A 13,646-nucleotide genomic window follows, 5' to 3' on the forward strand; every position below is an offset into this window, starting at 1 on the left:
CTCTGGGAGTGAACAAAGTTGGAAGGGAGCCAAAACCTGGAGGAAAGGAATAGCGTGGGTTGAGTTGCACTTTTGATGACTTTGCCCTCGGATAGGCCACAGTTGGGATAAATTTTAGGGCAGTAAAAACTCCAACAGACAGAGGAGGTAAGAAACGGAGCCTGGGTCAACCAAGGACACTAGGGGGAAGTCTTAGAAAGTAGAGAATCAGAGAAAGAGAAGCCCACGCTTCTCGGTGACCTCTTAACCATGCAGGTATGCGGCCCACTACAAGCAGTCCAGCTAAAGACAAACGTTCACTGAGACTTGAGCTTCTGTCACCACAGGTGAGAGAGCTTGCAGTTTGCGTCTACCCCAGGTAGACAGCTGGGACAACATACAAAATATCAGAATGCAGACATACCCAATGTCTACGATAGAATTCCAAATCACTCAATATGTTTATATATCAACATATAAAAACAACAGAAAAACATGACTTATCCTCAAGGGAAAAGACAATCAATAGTGACTCATCCTTAGATAACCTAGATGTTGGAATTATTGGACAAGGACTTTAAAGCAGCGGTTATAACTATGCTCAATGAAATAAAGGAAAATATGCTCATAACAGATAAAAAGAGGCATTCTTAGCAGAAAAATAGAAACTATATATATGCCTAATGGAAAATTTTAACTGGAAAAAAGACCAATATCTGAAATTAAATAATTCCATGGATGGGCTTATTAGCAGAATAGAAATGACAGAGGGAAGAGTCAGTAAACCTGAAGATAGATCAGTAGAAATTACTCAAACTGAAGACGAATGAGAAAACGATGGGGAAAAAATCAACAAAGTGGGGGAAATACATGCAACATATATGGTAGACAGAAATTTACTATAATCAATATTATAAAGTACCTACAAAGCAATAAGAAAAATACACCAAGTAAAAAGTCAAACACGCCAATAATGGCCAATGAGCAGGCAATTTTCACAAGAAATACCAATGATCACTAAACATGTGAAAATCATTTTAACCTCACTACCGTTAAAAGAAAATTAAAATGACAGATACCATTACACTTGATAGACTAACAAAAATGAAAGCATAGGATGATGGGCATTGTTCTGTGATACTCATTCCAGGCAGGGGAAAGCCAGCATTGCGGTGCACTGTGGGAGTTTAAACTGGTCTGACATTTGTGAAGGGCAAGTTGGCAATGAGTATCAAAAACCTTTACAAATCTGTAGATGCAATGAGCCAGCAATTCCACTTCTAATAATTTCTCTTATTAAAACACTCTCATGAGTGCACCTAGATGCATATGGAAAGATGTTCACTGAAGCATTGTTTGTAATAGCAAAATTAATGGAGGAAAAGTTCATCAGTGAGGGAATGCTCAGATAAATTGTGGCACAGCCATGCAATCAAATATCACAGAGCTGTCCAGAATGAGCAAAATCAATCTGGCACGTACAGGGAAAGACGTCTAAAATATATCCTCAAGTAAGAAAAGCAAGTTACAAAATATGTAGGTGACGGTGTGTAAGTTTATAAAAATATATACAAATATCATGAACATTTTTGGATTTAGAAAATTACACATTAAAAAAATCAGTCCCAATAATTCTATTATTTTAGATAACCACAGTTTAGATAACAGTTTGGTGTATATATTGTGCCTATGAACAGATTTGGGTGCACGTTAAACTAAGTTTTCCATTCTTTATGTTTTGTAATGTTCTCAGTTTCTATTACTTCTATAATACTCTAATTGCAAAATAAATGAATATTTTAAAATGTGTATACTATATAAACACTAATAGCTAATACGTTATGTGTCAACCTAGAAAGTTATCATGTGTTCTAACCTCCCTATATGTTAACTCATTGAATCTTCACAATGTTCTTATAAGGTAGGAATTATTATCCCTGTTCGACAATTCTGAAAACCGAGGCACAGGGTAGGTAAGTGACTTGTTTAAGGTCTCCCAGCGAGTAAAGAGGGAGAGTGGGATTGAAATCCAGGCAGAAGGGCTGCAATGCCTTTGCTTTAACTACCACACTATACTACCGCTACATTTATTTATTCCTTTTTTTTTAAATTTCTTGGGGTGACACTGGTTAACAAAATTATACAGGTTTCAGGTGCACAATTCCACAACACATCCTCTGTAAACTGTATTGTGTGTTCACCTCCCCAAGTCAAGTCTCTATGCATCACCGTGTATCCCCCCATACACTCTTCTACCTCTCCCCCTTGTAAACACCACACTATTGTCCATGTCCATGAGTTTTTCTCTTTTTTTGCCTTTTTTGCTCAATCCCTCTACCCCCAGCACCTCAACCCCCCCTAAATTTTAATTTATTAACATAAAAAGATCTAAAAAAAGATAAAATAGACCACTCAACTTGATCCTATTTGGGTAATTGAAACTCAACACACATACATCTAATGTGTGTGAATATAAACAGAATGAAATGTCTAAAGGATCTATAATGTCATTAGTATTTTTCTTTGGGTAGTTATATTACTAATGACTCTTCTTATTTATTTTTTTATTATCAGGGAAGAATTATTTTCATTTTGGGTGTTGTGAGAGGCTGCCCGTGGGGACCAGAGGCTGCGGTGCACGAGGGCTGTCAGAGGAGTCCGAGTGCTCCGTAAATACTTGTCAGGAGCAGCGTGGCCCTGCTGCATCTGGCAGGAAACAGGGAACTAAAGAGTCAGCTCCAAAACAAGGCAGAGAGGGAGAAGGCCACCAGAGGGGAGCCCACAGCTAAGTACAGATAATACCAACCAATGATATGAGTTTGGAGGAAGGCATACCCTTGTTCACTACAGTAATGAAGTATAGGTTATTATAATCTTCTTGGGAGGCAGTAGCCACAGATGTCAGAGGCCTTTAAAATGTGCATTTCCTTTAACCCAGGACATACCATTTCTGGAAATCATTCTATGAGACTAAAAACAGGCATGCTCAAGATTGACATATAAGAATGCTCACTACAGTGTTTATATAGTAAGAGGAAACAAAGGGAAATAGATAGGTAGCATAGAGAATAGGAAATAGGTAACAGTAGGGAAAGAGATATGGTTCAACCACTCAATGGAATGTGATACATTTCAATCTTATTTTTGGAGATTATTTAAGGACAGAGGGAACATGCTGATAATGTTTAGTTAAAAAAATAGGATTTAAAACTGTGTGACGTGGTTGATTTCCACGAGTGGGAAAAAGAAGGATGTATGTGTCATATGCTTTGTCTTGTACCCTTGCCGTGTAAAATGTGCAATCCCAATTCTATAAACAACACAGAGAGAAAATATTGGATAGAAAATGATCAAATATTAAAAGTATGTTAAACATCAGAGTACAGACGATATATTCTGCAATTTCTATAATTGTAAAAAGAAAAAGAAAGCCATCGTAAAAATGATCTCTAGGAAGACCCACAAGACATCTTTTTGATCAGTTAGAATTTACCCAGGAGAAAGCAGGAGTGTGGGAAGATGATCCTAGATGGATACAAGAGGCAAGAGAGGGATGAAAAAGCAGTAACAGCACCAAGTTTCACATTTGTTTTCTTCCTGGTAGAGAACCCTAGGGGAAGGGTGGGTTGGTAAAAAAAAAAAAAAAGGTAAGTAGCTGTTTTAATACTTATTTGCAAGGCGGGAATTTGATAAAGAGCAGATAATAAACAAACAAGTCCTGGTTCCTCCCTCATTTAGAAGCCAACACTTTACTCACACTTCTTTGGGATGTACTATGTGCCTTTCAAAGGCCCGAGGGCGCCACCATGGAAATTCTGGTTTGTTTCTCGGTATGTGCCACACTCCCAGCCCCTGTTCCTGTCTTGAGGGTTTAGTACTCGGAGCTCAGGAAAAGGACAGGCTGTAGGCACTTATTGAAAGATGCATTCCTGCCCCGCCTGTCTCCCTCCACCCGAGTCAGTTCTAATGAAATCTTTGACGTTTATAAACCAGTGCCCTAGAGACAACAACTCAGTCATGCTTATCTTTGAATTTGTGGGGTTAGAAGACCCAGTCTAGAAAGTGACCCCAATCCCTTACCCTTTCCACGGGTAAGCTCCTATTTGTCCTTCCAAATGTAGTTAAGATTCTACTTCCTCCAAAAACTTTTCCTGACGTGCCTCGAGAGTGCCAGCCATCCCTGTGCTATCTCTGAATCTTGCACATTTGACTTCTTTTACTCCACAATTGCCTATCTTCTCACGCAGCCATGAACTTCTCCAATGTTGTTCCTGCGTCTCACTGCTTTTGGTGTCCAGGCGCTCAGTGCAGGGTCTGGTAGACAGTACATACTTATGTTTTCTGAATTGAATTACTCTGGGGCCTTGGTTTCCTTACCAGGAATCTGAGCAAGGGGCTGTAGGTACATTGGGGGCTGGCTAAATAGTGGTGGAGACTAACAGCCATGGAGAGATTGCATTGGGAGCCAAGGACTCGGCTGATGGGTGGGGTGCCAACAGCTTTTCTCCAGAACTGGCTGACTCCACCTCCCTGTTGACAGGGCAGGGTGATCCCACGTGCCTTCCACCTCATACCTCTATAAAGTCTACAAGTAGAGTCAGGTCTGTGACTCCAGAAACTGAGGAATCAAGTAAGATAAGTTAAGAAAACAAGTCTGAAATATCAAGATAAAGATAACCTTGGCCACACAGTTCCAGATCATTTGGTTACGGAGCAGGCCCCAGAGACCTCCTGTACAGGGGTCCAGAAGGGAGCCCGAATAAAAGAAGCATCCCAGACATAACTCCATACAAAGCGTCCCTACTCTTAAGACATGATCACTCCAGAACCTTGTGCCTCTTAAGCCAAACCATTGTTATGTGTGGAATGGCTTAGAAGAATGTGATTTAAAGAAAGATCTGGAAGAAATTGCTGAGGTCCCCTAATCTAGCCCTTCATTTTCCAGATAGATGAAGGTGCAGAAAAGTTAAGGAACTTATGTGAACTTATGTGGAGTCACGCACTTATTTAGAGTGCCTACAGGTCTCCAGCTGTTTAGCCTTACTTCTCTCTGGGCCTTTGTCTTCTCATTTATGAAATGAGCAGGTCCCTCCCTAAGGTCCCTTTCAGCCCTAACGTCCTTTGACCCAGGAGAGTCCTGTCGAAAGAGCTTGGACACTAATTCACAGTTTGATTTTGGGCAAGTCACTTCCCTTCACTGAGCCCCTGAGACAGGGTTTAGTCTTACAGAGAAGTGGCACTTGCTGCCTAAGTGTGAACCCAAGAATCCAGCTTCTCCATCGGGATGGGCTGGATAGCACCTACTCAGAGCCCTGGCTGGTGTCCAGCCAACCGCTCTGAAAAATCTCAATTAAGCTGTCAGATTTCTCAAACATCAGTCAGGAGTCGTCATAAAAATATTCTCTGGCAGCTCTCTGGTGCTGAAGAGTTTACATCACCTTGGTTCCAAGCCCAGCTTCACCATTTCCTGGTCCCATGCCCGTGGGTAAATGACCAGTGTCTTGGTTTTCTCAACTATAAAATGGGGATGGCAGTGCCTACCTCATCATTTCTGAAGAGTAAAGGTAAACACTTAGAAAAGTCCCTGGCACACAACAGTTGCTCAACGAACTATTAGCTGTTGCTGTTAATATTATTAAGTACTTTCAGATGCTTAATCTCACTTGATTCTTACCTTCTAATACTTGGGGAAAGTCTGGACAATTTCTAAAAGCTTTCAACATTTGCAACATAGAAGATTCAGATCAAAGGTTTTCTGTCCAAACCCAAACTGTCCTGGTAATAATAGGTTAGTAATTTCACCCCAGGCAGAAAAGGACTGGTGGTTTAACTCCCCCACCCTGGGTGGGATCCATGTGGAGGGGAGGGGAAAGCTCCCTTGCCATCTCATACAAAAAGTCATCTGAGCTGAAGTGGCAGAGAATCAAGAGATTAAAGCTGGTAAGAAACTTAAGGGAACACTTAGTTTTAGGCCAACCATTATAGCTCACTGATGAAGAAACGTGGGACCAGAAAGATGAGGTGGCTTACGTAAGTCCTAGAGCAAGATGGTGGTGGGGTTGAAACTAGGACCCAGGACTCCCTGTCCTCAGACCGTCCAGTGCTGGGTCCCCACCCGCAGCCAGCAGGGAAAGGGGCCGGAGGAACGTCAGCTCCCACTGCTCTCTGAGGAGGGTTCAGGAAAGGGTGGTGGGTCTTGGGAAGGAGAGGGGTGATGACACTCCCAGCAAAAGTCAGAGCTATACGGTCTGACACCTTCCAGTGAAGCCCCCCAAAATGACAATGGAAACACCCTGGAATGTCTCCATGGGCCCCTACTTGCCCCACGGTGATTCTATTTGTGATGAACTATGACACTGATATGAACCAGTCACCAAGAGATCTGGGTTCTAATTCCAAGTTCAGCTTAGAAGCCCCACCTTCCTGCTCCCAGGGAGCCTTTTTTTGACAACTCCCTCCCTGAGTCACTCACCTGGTGCTCCACACACCACCCCAAGTCCTTCATCAGCCTCTACTCATGGCTTCCCCAAGCCCTGCTCCCTAACAGCACCAGGAATGCTTCCAGTAGAGGGCTTTCTGGTCTCCCTGCAGTTTCTAGTCTGCAGGATAGTCATGGAAGGGTTATGCCAAACGGGACCCCTGCCACCCCTCCCCGAATCAGTCATCTTGTTGGACCAGTCATCTCCTTTAGTGAAGAAGGGCACTGTCCTAACAACCAGAACAGGTCGCAATGGGATTTTGGACAAAATAACAAAAGGAAGAAACCAGGGAGAAGAAAAGATAACTAATTAAGAGAAGCTGGAAAACAAAATCTGGCCAAAAGTAGCGATGTCATTGTCATTGGAGAGAAAGTTGTGTACGTGCAGATCATGAAAGGACATCCTATCAGAAGCTCTCTCTCCCCCATTAACACAAGTGACCCTGCGTGACTTTCATGAGCCTCGCTTTCCTGCAGAGGGAGCGGCTGCTTCTATCACACACTTCCATTGTTGGCACAGGGCTGTTGCTTGTCCTAACAGCTTTCTCTATGAATTTTTATTTTCCTTTATTCCATTAGTTACAGCGAGCATATGCCAGTAAAGTGGGACCTACTTATTCTGGGAATAACGAGTGTTAAAGGATATTTTAGAGACTATCTCAAAATTGAACATCTGGAAAGAAGATGGCATCTGCTATCAGGTTACCTACCGTATCTATATGTGAGTGATTGTGTGTTTGTGTGTGTCCTTTGAAATGGATTACTGACATATGTGAGTACTTTATATATAGACACATAAATATCGAGTTGAATATACAGATATAGACATAATTACTTTCAGTTGCCATCTGGTAATAATTAGGCATGTGGCATAACCTTGAAGAGCTGTAACAATATCTATTTTATGTATTTATACTGCAGCATGAAGTTATAGATATAGGTATATAAGTTTTATATAACTTACTTCCAGTTTACATGTATTATACATGACATATGTGTACAGATACATGTGCACATGGCCTATTTATAGTTAGAAATATACATGCCCATATACATTTAAAACTTCTTATTTTCGGTTGGAATTCAGAATAAACTGATTTTTATTCTATCAAGCAAGGTACATAAAAAGTATATACGAGTAAGAGAAAATGGATCGCTTTTTAAAAAGAAAGTCTATAAATTATATGAGCTGCCTGAAATGAGATAAATTTATATTTATTACTGGAAAATCAATGGCTTCAATGTTTATCTTCTAATTTATAGGGTCTTGTAGACCCTATAAATTAGGGCAGTTTCTCAGAGCCCCTGAGCCACACCTGGTATCACATGGGGTGTGAACTGGTGTCAGACTGTTCACCCGGCTGTAAAACAGAGCAAACCACCGGAGTTTGCAGAACCCTGAGGAGAGCTGTTTTGGGTCTTGCTAGATGTGTCATTAGCACTTTGGGAATCCTATTCTCAACCAGGCGCTGACACGCTACTTGCTTCCCAACTCCTGTTTGGAGCCAGATCCCAGAGCCTGGGGAGAGCAAGAAGCTGCTCAGATTTGACGCTCAGAAAGGGTTAGACCAGTGGTTCTCAACCTTCTGGCCCTTTAAATACAGGTCCTCATGCGGTGACCCAACCATAAAATTATTTTCGTTGCTACTTCATAACTGTAATGTTGCTACTATTATGAATCGTAGTGTAAATATCTGATATGCAGGATGGTCTTAGGCGACCCCTGTGAAAGGGTCGTTCGACCGCCAAAGGGGTCGCGACCCACAGGTTGAGAACCGCTGGGTTAGACACTCACCAAACGCTATCACTGCCTTTTTCCAGGGGGTTTCCCATGGGGTCGTAGAACACATCCACGCTGAGGTTTCTGTCTGTGTCATGAGCTGAGTTGAAGTTGGTGATCACCCGGGCGGGAATCCCAAAACACCGCATCACTGCAAGTCAAGGGCGGTGTGAGACTGCAGGTGGCAGCGGGGACAACCATGGAGCACCCCACTGCTGCCCACTGACCCCGCAAAGGCACGTCACACGCTAGGGTACCTGTGTTGAGGGTCCCAGCAAAGACCCAGCACTGGCCGAATCGGACTGGCCTGAAGCCAGATTTCTTCCACTCCTTGAGGATCTCCACACTGCCGTTCCAGTTCCTGGGGTCCCGGCCACCGGTGTAGCTGCCACTCCAGTTCCCAGCTATCACACCGTTGTCATCATTGCTATTGACCTGGGCAGGAGAAAAATCCTCAATGAGTCATCGGAGAGTGACATGCAGTGTTCAGGGGACAAGGTGGGGAGGTGAGGAAGGAACCAGGGAGCCATCCAGTGAATTTCCTGTGTCTTCCTCGGTGATTTGGGGATGGTAATTGTATAATGTTCCCTTAGCAGCATTGAGTAGTTTATGAGTTTAAAAGTGCTTTGCTTAACGGGCCGTGTTTGATTGCCCCTGACCCATGTGTCAGTTATGAGCGGCAGGCTCACATGGAAATGGGGGTTCCATGGCTCGTCAGGGGCAAAGCAGGGTCAGAAACCAGCCTGCAAAGGCTTTCTTGCCTCCACGCATGGCGATCGCTGATACCTGACTTGGGGTCCAAGGTTTGAAACTCTCTTTGGTGTACTGGTCTTCTAAAAGATCACTTTAGAACTTTAGAAACTAACTTCTTCTTGGAAAGAATAAAGATGGAATATTGTTTTACATTCACTCATTCATTCATTCATTCATTCATTCATTCAATTTAAGGTATGATTAACAATTAACACAACCATGATGCAGTGTGAAAAGAGCACTGGACTAGAAATTGAGAGACCCGAGTTCCATTGCCTTTTAGAGACACACATTGAAATATTTATGAATGAAATGATGTAATATCTGGGGTTTTTCAATAAATCTGTGGAGGAGGGGGTCAGAGATGAAGCAAGACTGGTCAGAAGTGGGTAACTGCTGAGCTGGTCATGAGTACGCAGGAGTTCATTTTACTTCTCTCTCTACTTTTGTGAAAGTCTGAACTTCGTATTATTAAATTTCCAAAATACAAAGCTGAAAGGGAGCAAAAGAAAGAGAGACCTGGGTAACAAGCCCAGCCTGGCCCTGTCAGCTCAGTGGTTGTGGGTAAGTTAACTCACCCATCTGGACCTTCGCTCTTCAGGGAAAGTTAGACACAAACAAGCTCTCAGGGGTCTCCCAGCAGCCAGTTTTCAGAGTTTATGACTCTCTCACCAGCATTCATCCAAACCGACAGCCAGGGTCAGGACCAGGGTCTCTCAGCCTGCCAGTCCTGCTCCCTCTCTTTGTGGAGTCTGCAAGTGGCAAGGCCTGATGGGAGCAGACAGGCTGGGAGCAGAGGATCCTGGCCCAGGACAGGCTGGCCCAGTTTCCCACGGCCCCTCCGTGCGGTGGGTGAGGCCCGCATCCCTTCCAGGAGGGCCTGGACAGTAATGCCAGGATCAAGCAAGATGGGCCTCCTCCAGGAGGGGAGGTTGTGCAGCCCATTCCCATGTCCTGAGTCACAGAGCTCCAGCCACCAAAGTGGTAATCAGCAGGGTCATCTCTGGCTAAAGCTGAGCATTTCAAAGCCCTGCACAGGTCATAATTAGTGCAGGCCCAGCCCAACCAGGAGGTCTGCAGAGAGCAGCAGGGAGGTGTAGTGAAGAAATTGGCATTGATGTCAAGCGGTTTGTCCCCAGGGTGAGAGTGAGTCAGCAGCCGCTGGAGCTCTGGAGCCAGCTGGCCTCACCCATCCTCTCCTGGGCCAAGGCGACTCAGCTTCGTAAGTCACCTGACTGCACCTTGTCTTTGGCTCCTTGTTTTTGAAGGTTCAGCCCACATCCCGCTTTCTCTCTGCCAGCCACCCTGGTTCCTACCCGTCTCCTCAGTGCCTCCACGTCCCCTGGGCCTCCTCACTCCTGTCCTGCAAGGTTCGAGACTGCACTCTTTCCGGGAGCCCTCTCTGATTACCCCCAGATATTTATCATCCGGTCAGAAGGTTGTTCAAATTTCTAACCACATAATTAGTTTGCTAGCTTGGATATGCTCCAACTCCAAAGTGAAGAGACTTGGGACATGCCTAGTCCATTAAAAAAGGAGTTAAAGACATCTGTGGGGTAATTATTTAGTTTCAGAGGATTAAAGATCAAGAACTCTCTGACTTTCAGCTTTTTAATTTGTAACTCTTGAGCAGGTTAATCCCATAGTTGGACGCTTTCTGATGGAGACGTTCTCTGAACACTGAGTGCAGAGTGAGAGATTCTCCCAGGATCCGGCGTGTGCGTGCCTGCGTGTGTGTGTGTGTGTGTGTGTGCGTGCGCGTGTGTGTGAGTGTGTGTGCGTGTGAGTGTGTGTGTGTGTGAGTGTGTGTGTGTGTGTGCGTGTGAGTGTGTGTGTGTGTGTGTGTGTGTGTGTGTGTAAGGGGGGTACAGGTCTCTCAAATGGAGAGACTGGGCGAGTGGGAAAGCCCTGGGTGGGCAATTCGAGGCCTCGTTCTGGTTTGACTCACAAGCTGTGAGCACCTCACTCAGCTCCTGGGGCTTCAGCTCCCCATGTGGACGGTGAGCGGGCTGGCCTTCTGCCTCTCTCATCTGACAAGCACCCCCTCGGTGCTGAGGAGGGGATGGATCAAAACAAAGGGGCGTCACACTCCAGCCTCACTCTGGAGCGTCCCTCCTTTCCAAGTGGGCCCAGGGTGGAGCCAAGTCTCAGCTTGGCACCCTCCCAGCTCTGACGGGCTCTAAGGGGGCAAAGTCCTCTTGTCATCCGAGAAAGGCCTCCTGATTCCGTGGAAAGGGCTTTGGAGTCAGGCAGACCCGGCTCCAGTTCAGCGTCTGCCGCTCCCTCACTGTGTGAAGGCCAGTCCTTTCCTCAGAGGAGCCTCATGCTCCACGTGTGCAAAATGGGGATGGGAATCGCCCAACGGCATTTGTGAGGCTGCGACGAGGTCACATGTGTAAAAGCGCATGTGCCCAACCCGTAGTTGGGTCTGATAGGTGGTAACAACTAGTTATCACTCACCATTGCACTCAGCACGCGGCCGACATACTTGGGGTCACCTCTGCGGGCCACGTCATGAGCAGGGTCACGGCGGAAATTCAGACTGCTATCCAGGATCGCGAGGCAAATGTTCAGAATGTCTCCTTCAAACTGTTCGAAATGGAACCATATGTTATGATGAAAGAAATGGCAAGTAGTGTTGGCTCATTGAGGGGATGGGGGCTATGCTGGCGAGAACCACGACAAGTGCCTGGGTCCTTTCGCTCTGTGGCCTCCAGAACTGAGAGCTACTGAGGAACAACCACCTCCCCCAGCCTTCAATCCTCAAACTCGTCCAGAGCTCTCTCAGTACAGGAGGGTGAGCAAACCTGGGAACTCCGTGGTTTCAGATTGGAGGGGGGGTGATAATAGTAATGAAGGACTCTCGAAAGGTTAAATACACACAGCAAGGAAGTTTCATCCCATTCTCACAGGAATGAATGAATGAATGAATGAATGAACAGAAACTATATTTTTGTCCCAAGTGTCTCTACTGGGCCTTATCCTCATTTGTGTATTGTAGCACCAATACCACATCATTGCATTGATTATTAGTACTAGATTTTGCCCACTAGATTGTGACCTTCTCAAAGACAAGAAACCTGTCATATTCATCTTTGGTATCCTTTCTGTGCAACCAAGGCCTGGCACATAGTAGATGCTCAGTGAATGTTTTCTGAATGAATGACTAGAAGGGCAGGCAAATAGATAGATTTGGGGACTTCCACCTGTCTGTGGGGCCAGCTTCTGAGCTTCTTGTGTAATAGGGATATTACCCCCAGCGTCCCTATGACCCTTTTACCTGTCCGAAGTTCCAGCCAATCATGCTAATTCGATTTGTGCTTCCCACAAATATGGCGCCGGAATCTTCCAGAACATACTCCTGTCTCTCAGCTTGGCTATTCATAAAGACACTATCCGCTGTTTGACACAAAAATCAGATATCAGGGATTAGAATCCTACAGGGAGCTATAAGACAGTCCTCCTCCCACTCCTGAATACTGGCCTGAGAGTTGGAGCAAGTCATACCTGCAGCCTTCCCCCAACCTCCACCAAGGAAGGAAGCCCTGGGCTATTATGCTTCCAACTGATATCGTGGGAACTATGAGTTTGAAAGAGAAGCTGGGATATCTGAGAGTCTGAAAATGAGACCCCAGGAATGAGACACTTGCTCCTTTAGGGAAAGAGCTATCTCTATGATACAGAATTGTACCGTGGTCATTGTCCCTTATAATTAGACTAGAGGCCCAGTGCACAAAATTTGTGCAAGAATAGGGTCCCTAGGCCTGGCTAGCAATCAGGGCCGATCAGATTCCCTGCCTCTCCACCTCCCCACCTCCTCCTTCCCTTGCTCCCTCAGCGCCCCACCACCGCGGCTGGTTGCCCGTCATGTTCTGCGCCGCCCCCTGGTGTTCAGTGCACATCATAGTGAGCGAGCGAACTCCTGGTCTCCTGGTCGAACTCCCGAGGGGACACTTTGCATATTAGCCTTTTATATATATAGATCATGCTATGCAGTTTGTAAAAGATCATGAGATTCCTGCAATACCCCCAGAGGAAATAGCAGGATGTCCATTTAATGGTGAATAATTTGAGGCTCAGAAAGATAGAGGGACTGTCCAGACTCACACAGCTGGATAATTGGCAGAGCTGGGACTCAAACCTATTGCTTCTGACTTATAGTTTCTATGCTTTTTCCATATCCCACGAACTTTTCCTAATCAAACCTAAGCTCATGAAAACCACCCCACTCATCTCCTTTCCATGGGCACTGCTTGGCTGATGGCTGGGAGTGTGGGTGGTTAGGTGCCTACCTTGTGACCAGGGGTTAAAGAGCAGTATTAACATCCCAAGTTTCAGAGTAAAGTTGTTGCCCTGGGTGAAGACCTGAAGGTTCAGCGTGTACCATCCTATGGGTGCATTGGCAGGACTGGAGATGGAGATGTTCAGAGTATTCTCCCTCTGGGACATGAGCTGTGCATACCAGCTGCCACCACTTGTCCCACTGGAGAGTGAAAACACAGCCCTCGTCTTGGCTGATTCTGAGGGGGAGGGCCCTGTAAAAGAAGAAGGGGTCAATGAAAACCAAGGCGTACTGACTGGACTGTAGGGAGAGGTCAGGTTCCAACACAACCACAGGGCCTTCACGGGCTCATCAGGAGCACACATCTGTGTGGT

The 13,646-nt window shown here is 45.3% G+C and overlaps 1 protein-coding gene across 1 annotated transcript in view; it reads right to left on the reverse strand.

Moving 5' to 3' along the window:
* Window positions 1–13,646, reverse strand: part of LOC102431050 (protein-glutamine gamma-glutamyltransferase E-like) — a 37,794-nt gene that overhangs the window by 14,497 nt on the left and 9,651 nt on the right. Inside the window, exons 3-7 of the mRNA XM_006089356.3 lie at window positions 13,283–13,525; window positions 12,271–12,389; window positions 11,451–11,579; window positions 8,495–8,672; window positions 8,253–8,388 (exon numbers count right to left, since the gene is read on the reverse strand). Of these exons, the coding sequence (XP_006089418.1) occupies window positions 8,253–8,388; window positions 8,495–8,672; window positions 11,451–11,579; window positions 12,271–12,389; window positions 13,283–13,525 (805 nt within the window). The remainder of the gene's footprint in view (window positions 1–8,252; window positions 8,389–8,494; window positions 8,673–11,450; window positions 11,580–12,270; window positions 12,390–13,282; window positions 13,526–13,646) is intronic.

The sequence above is a fragment of the Myotis lucifugus genome, unplaced genomic scaffold, assembly GCF_000147115.1.
Source record: "Myotis lucifugus unplaced genomic scaffold, Myoluc2.0 scaffold_60, whole genome shotgun sequence".
NCBI classification, from domain to species: domain Eukaryota; kingdom Metazoa; phylum Chordata; class Mammalia; order Chiroptera; family Vespertilionidae; genus Myotis; species Myotis lucifugus.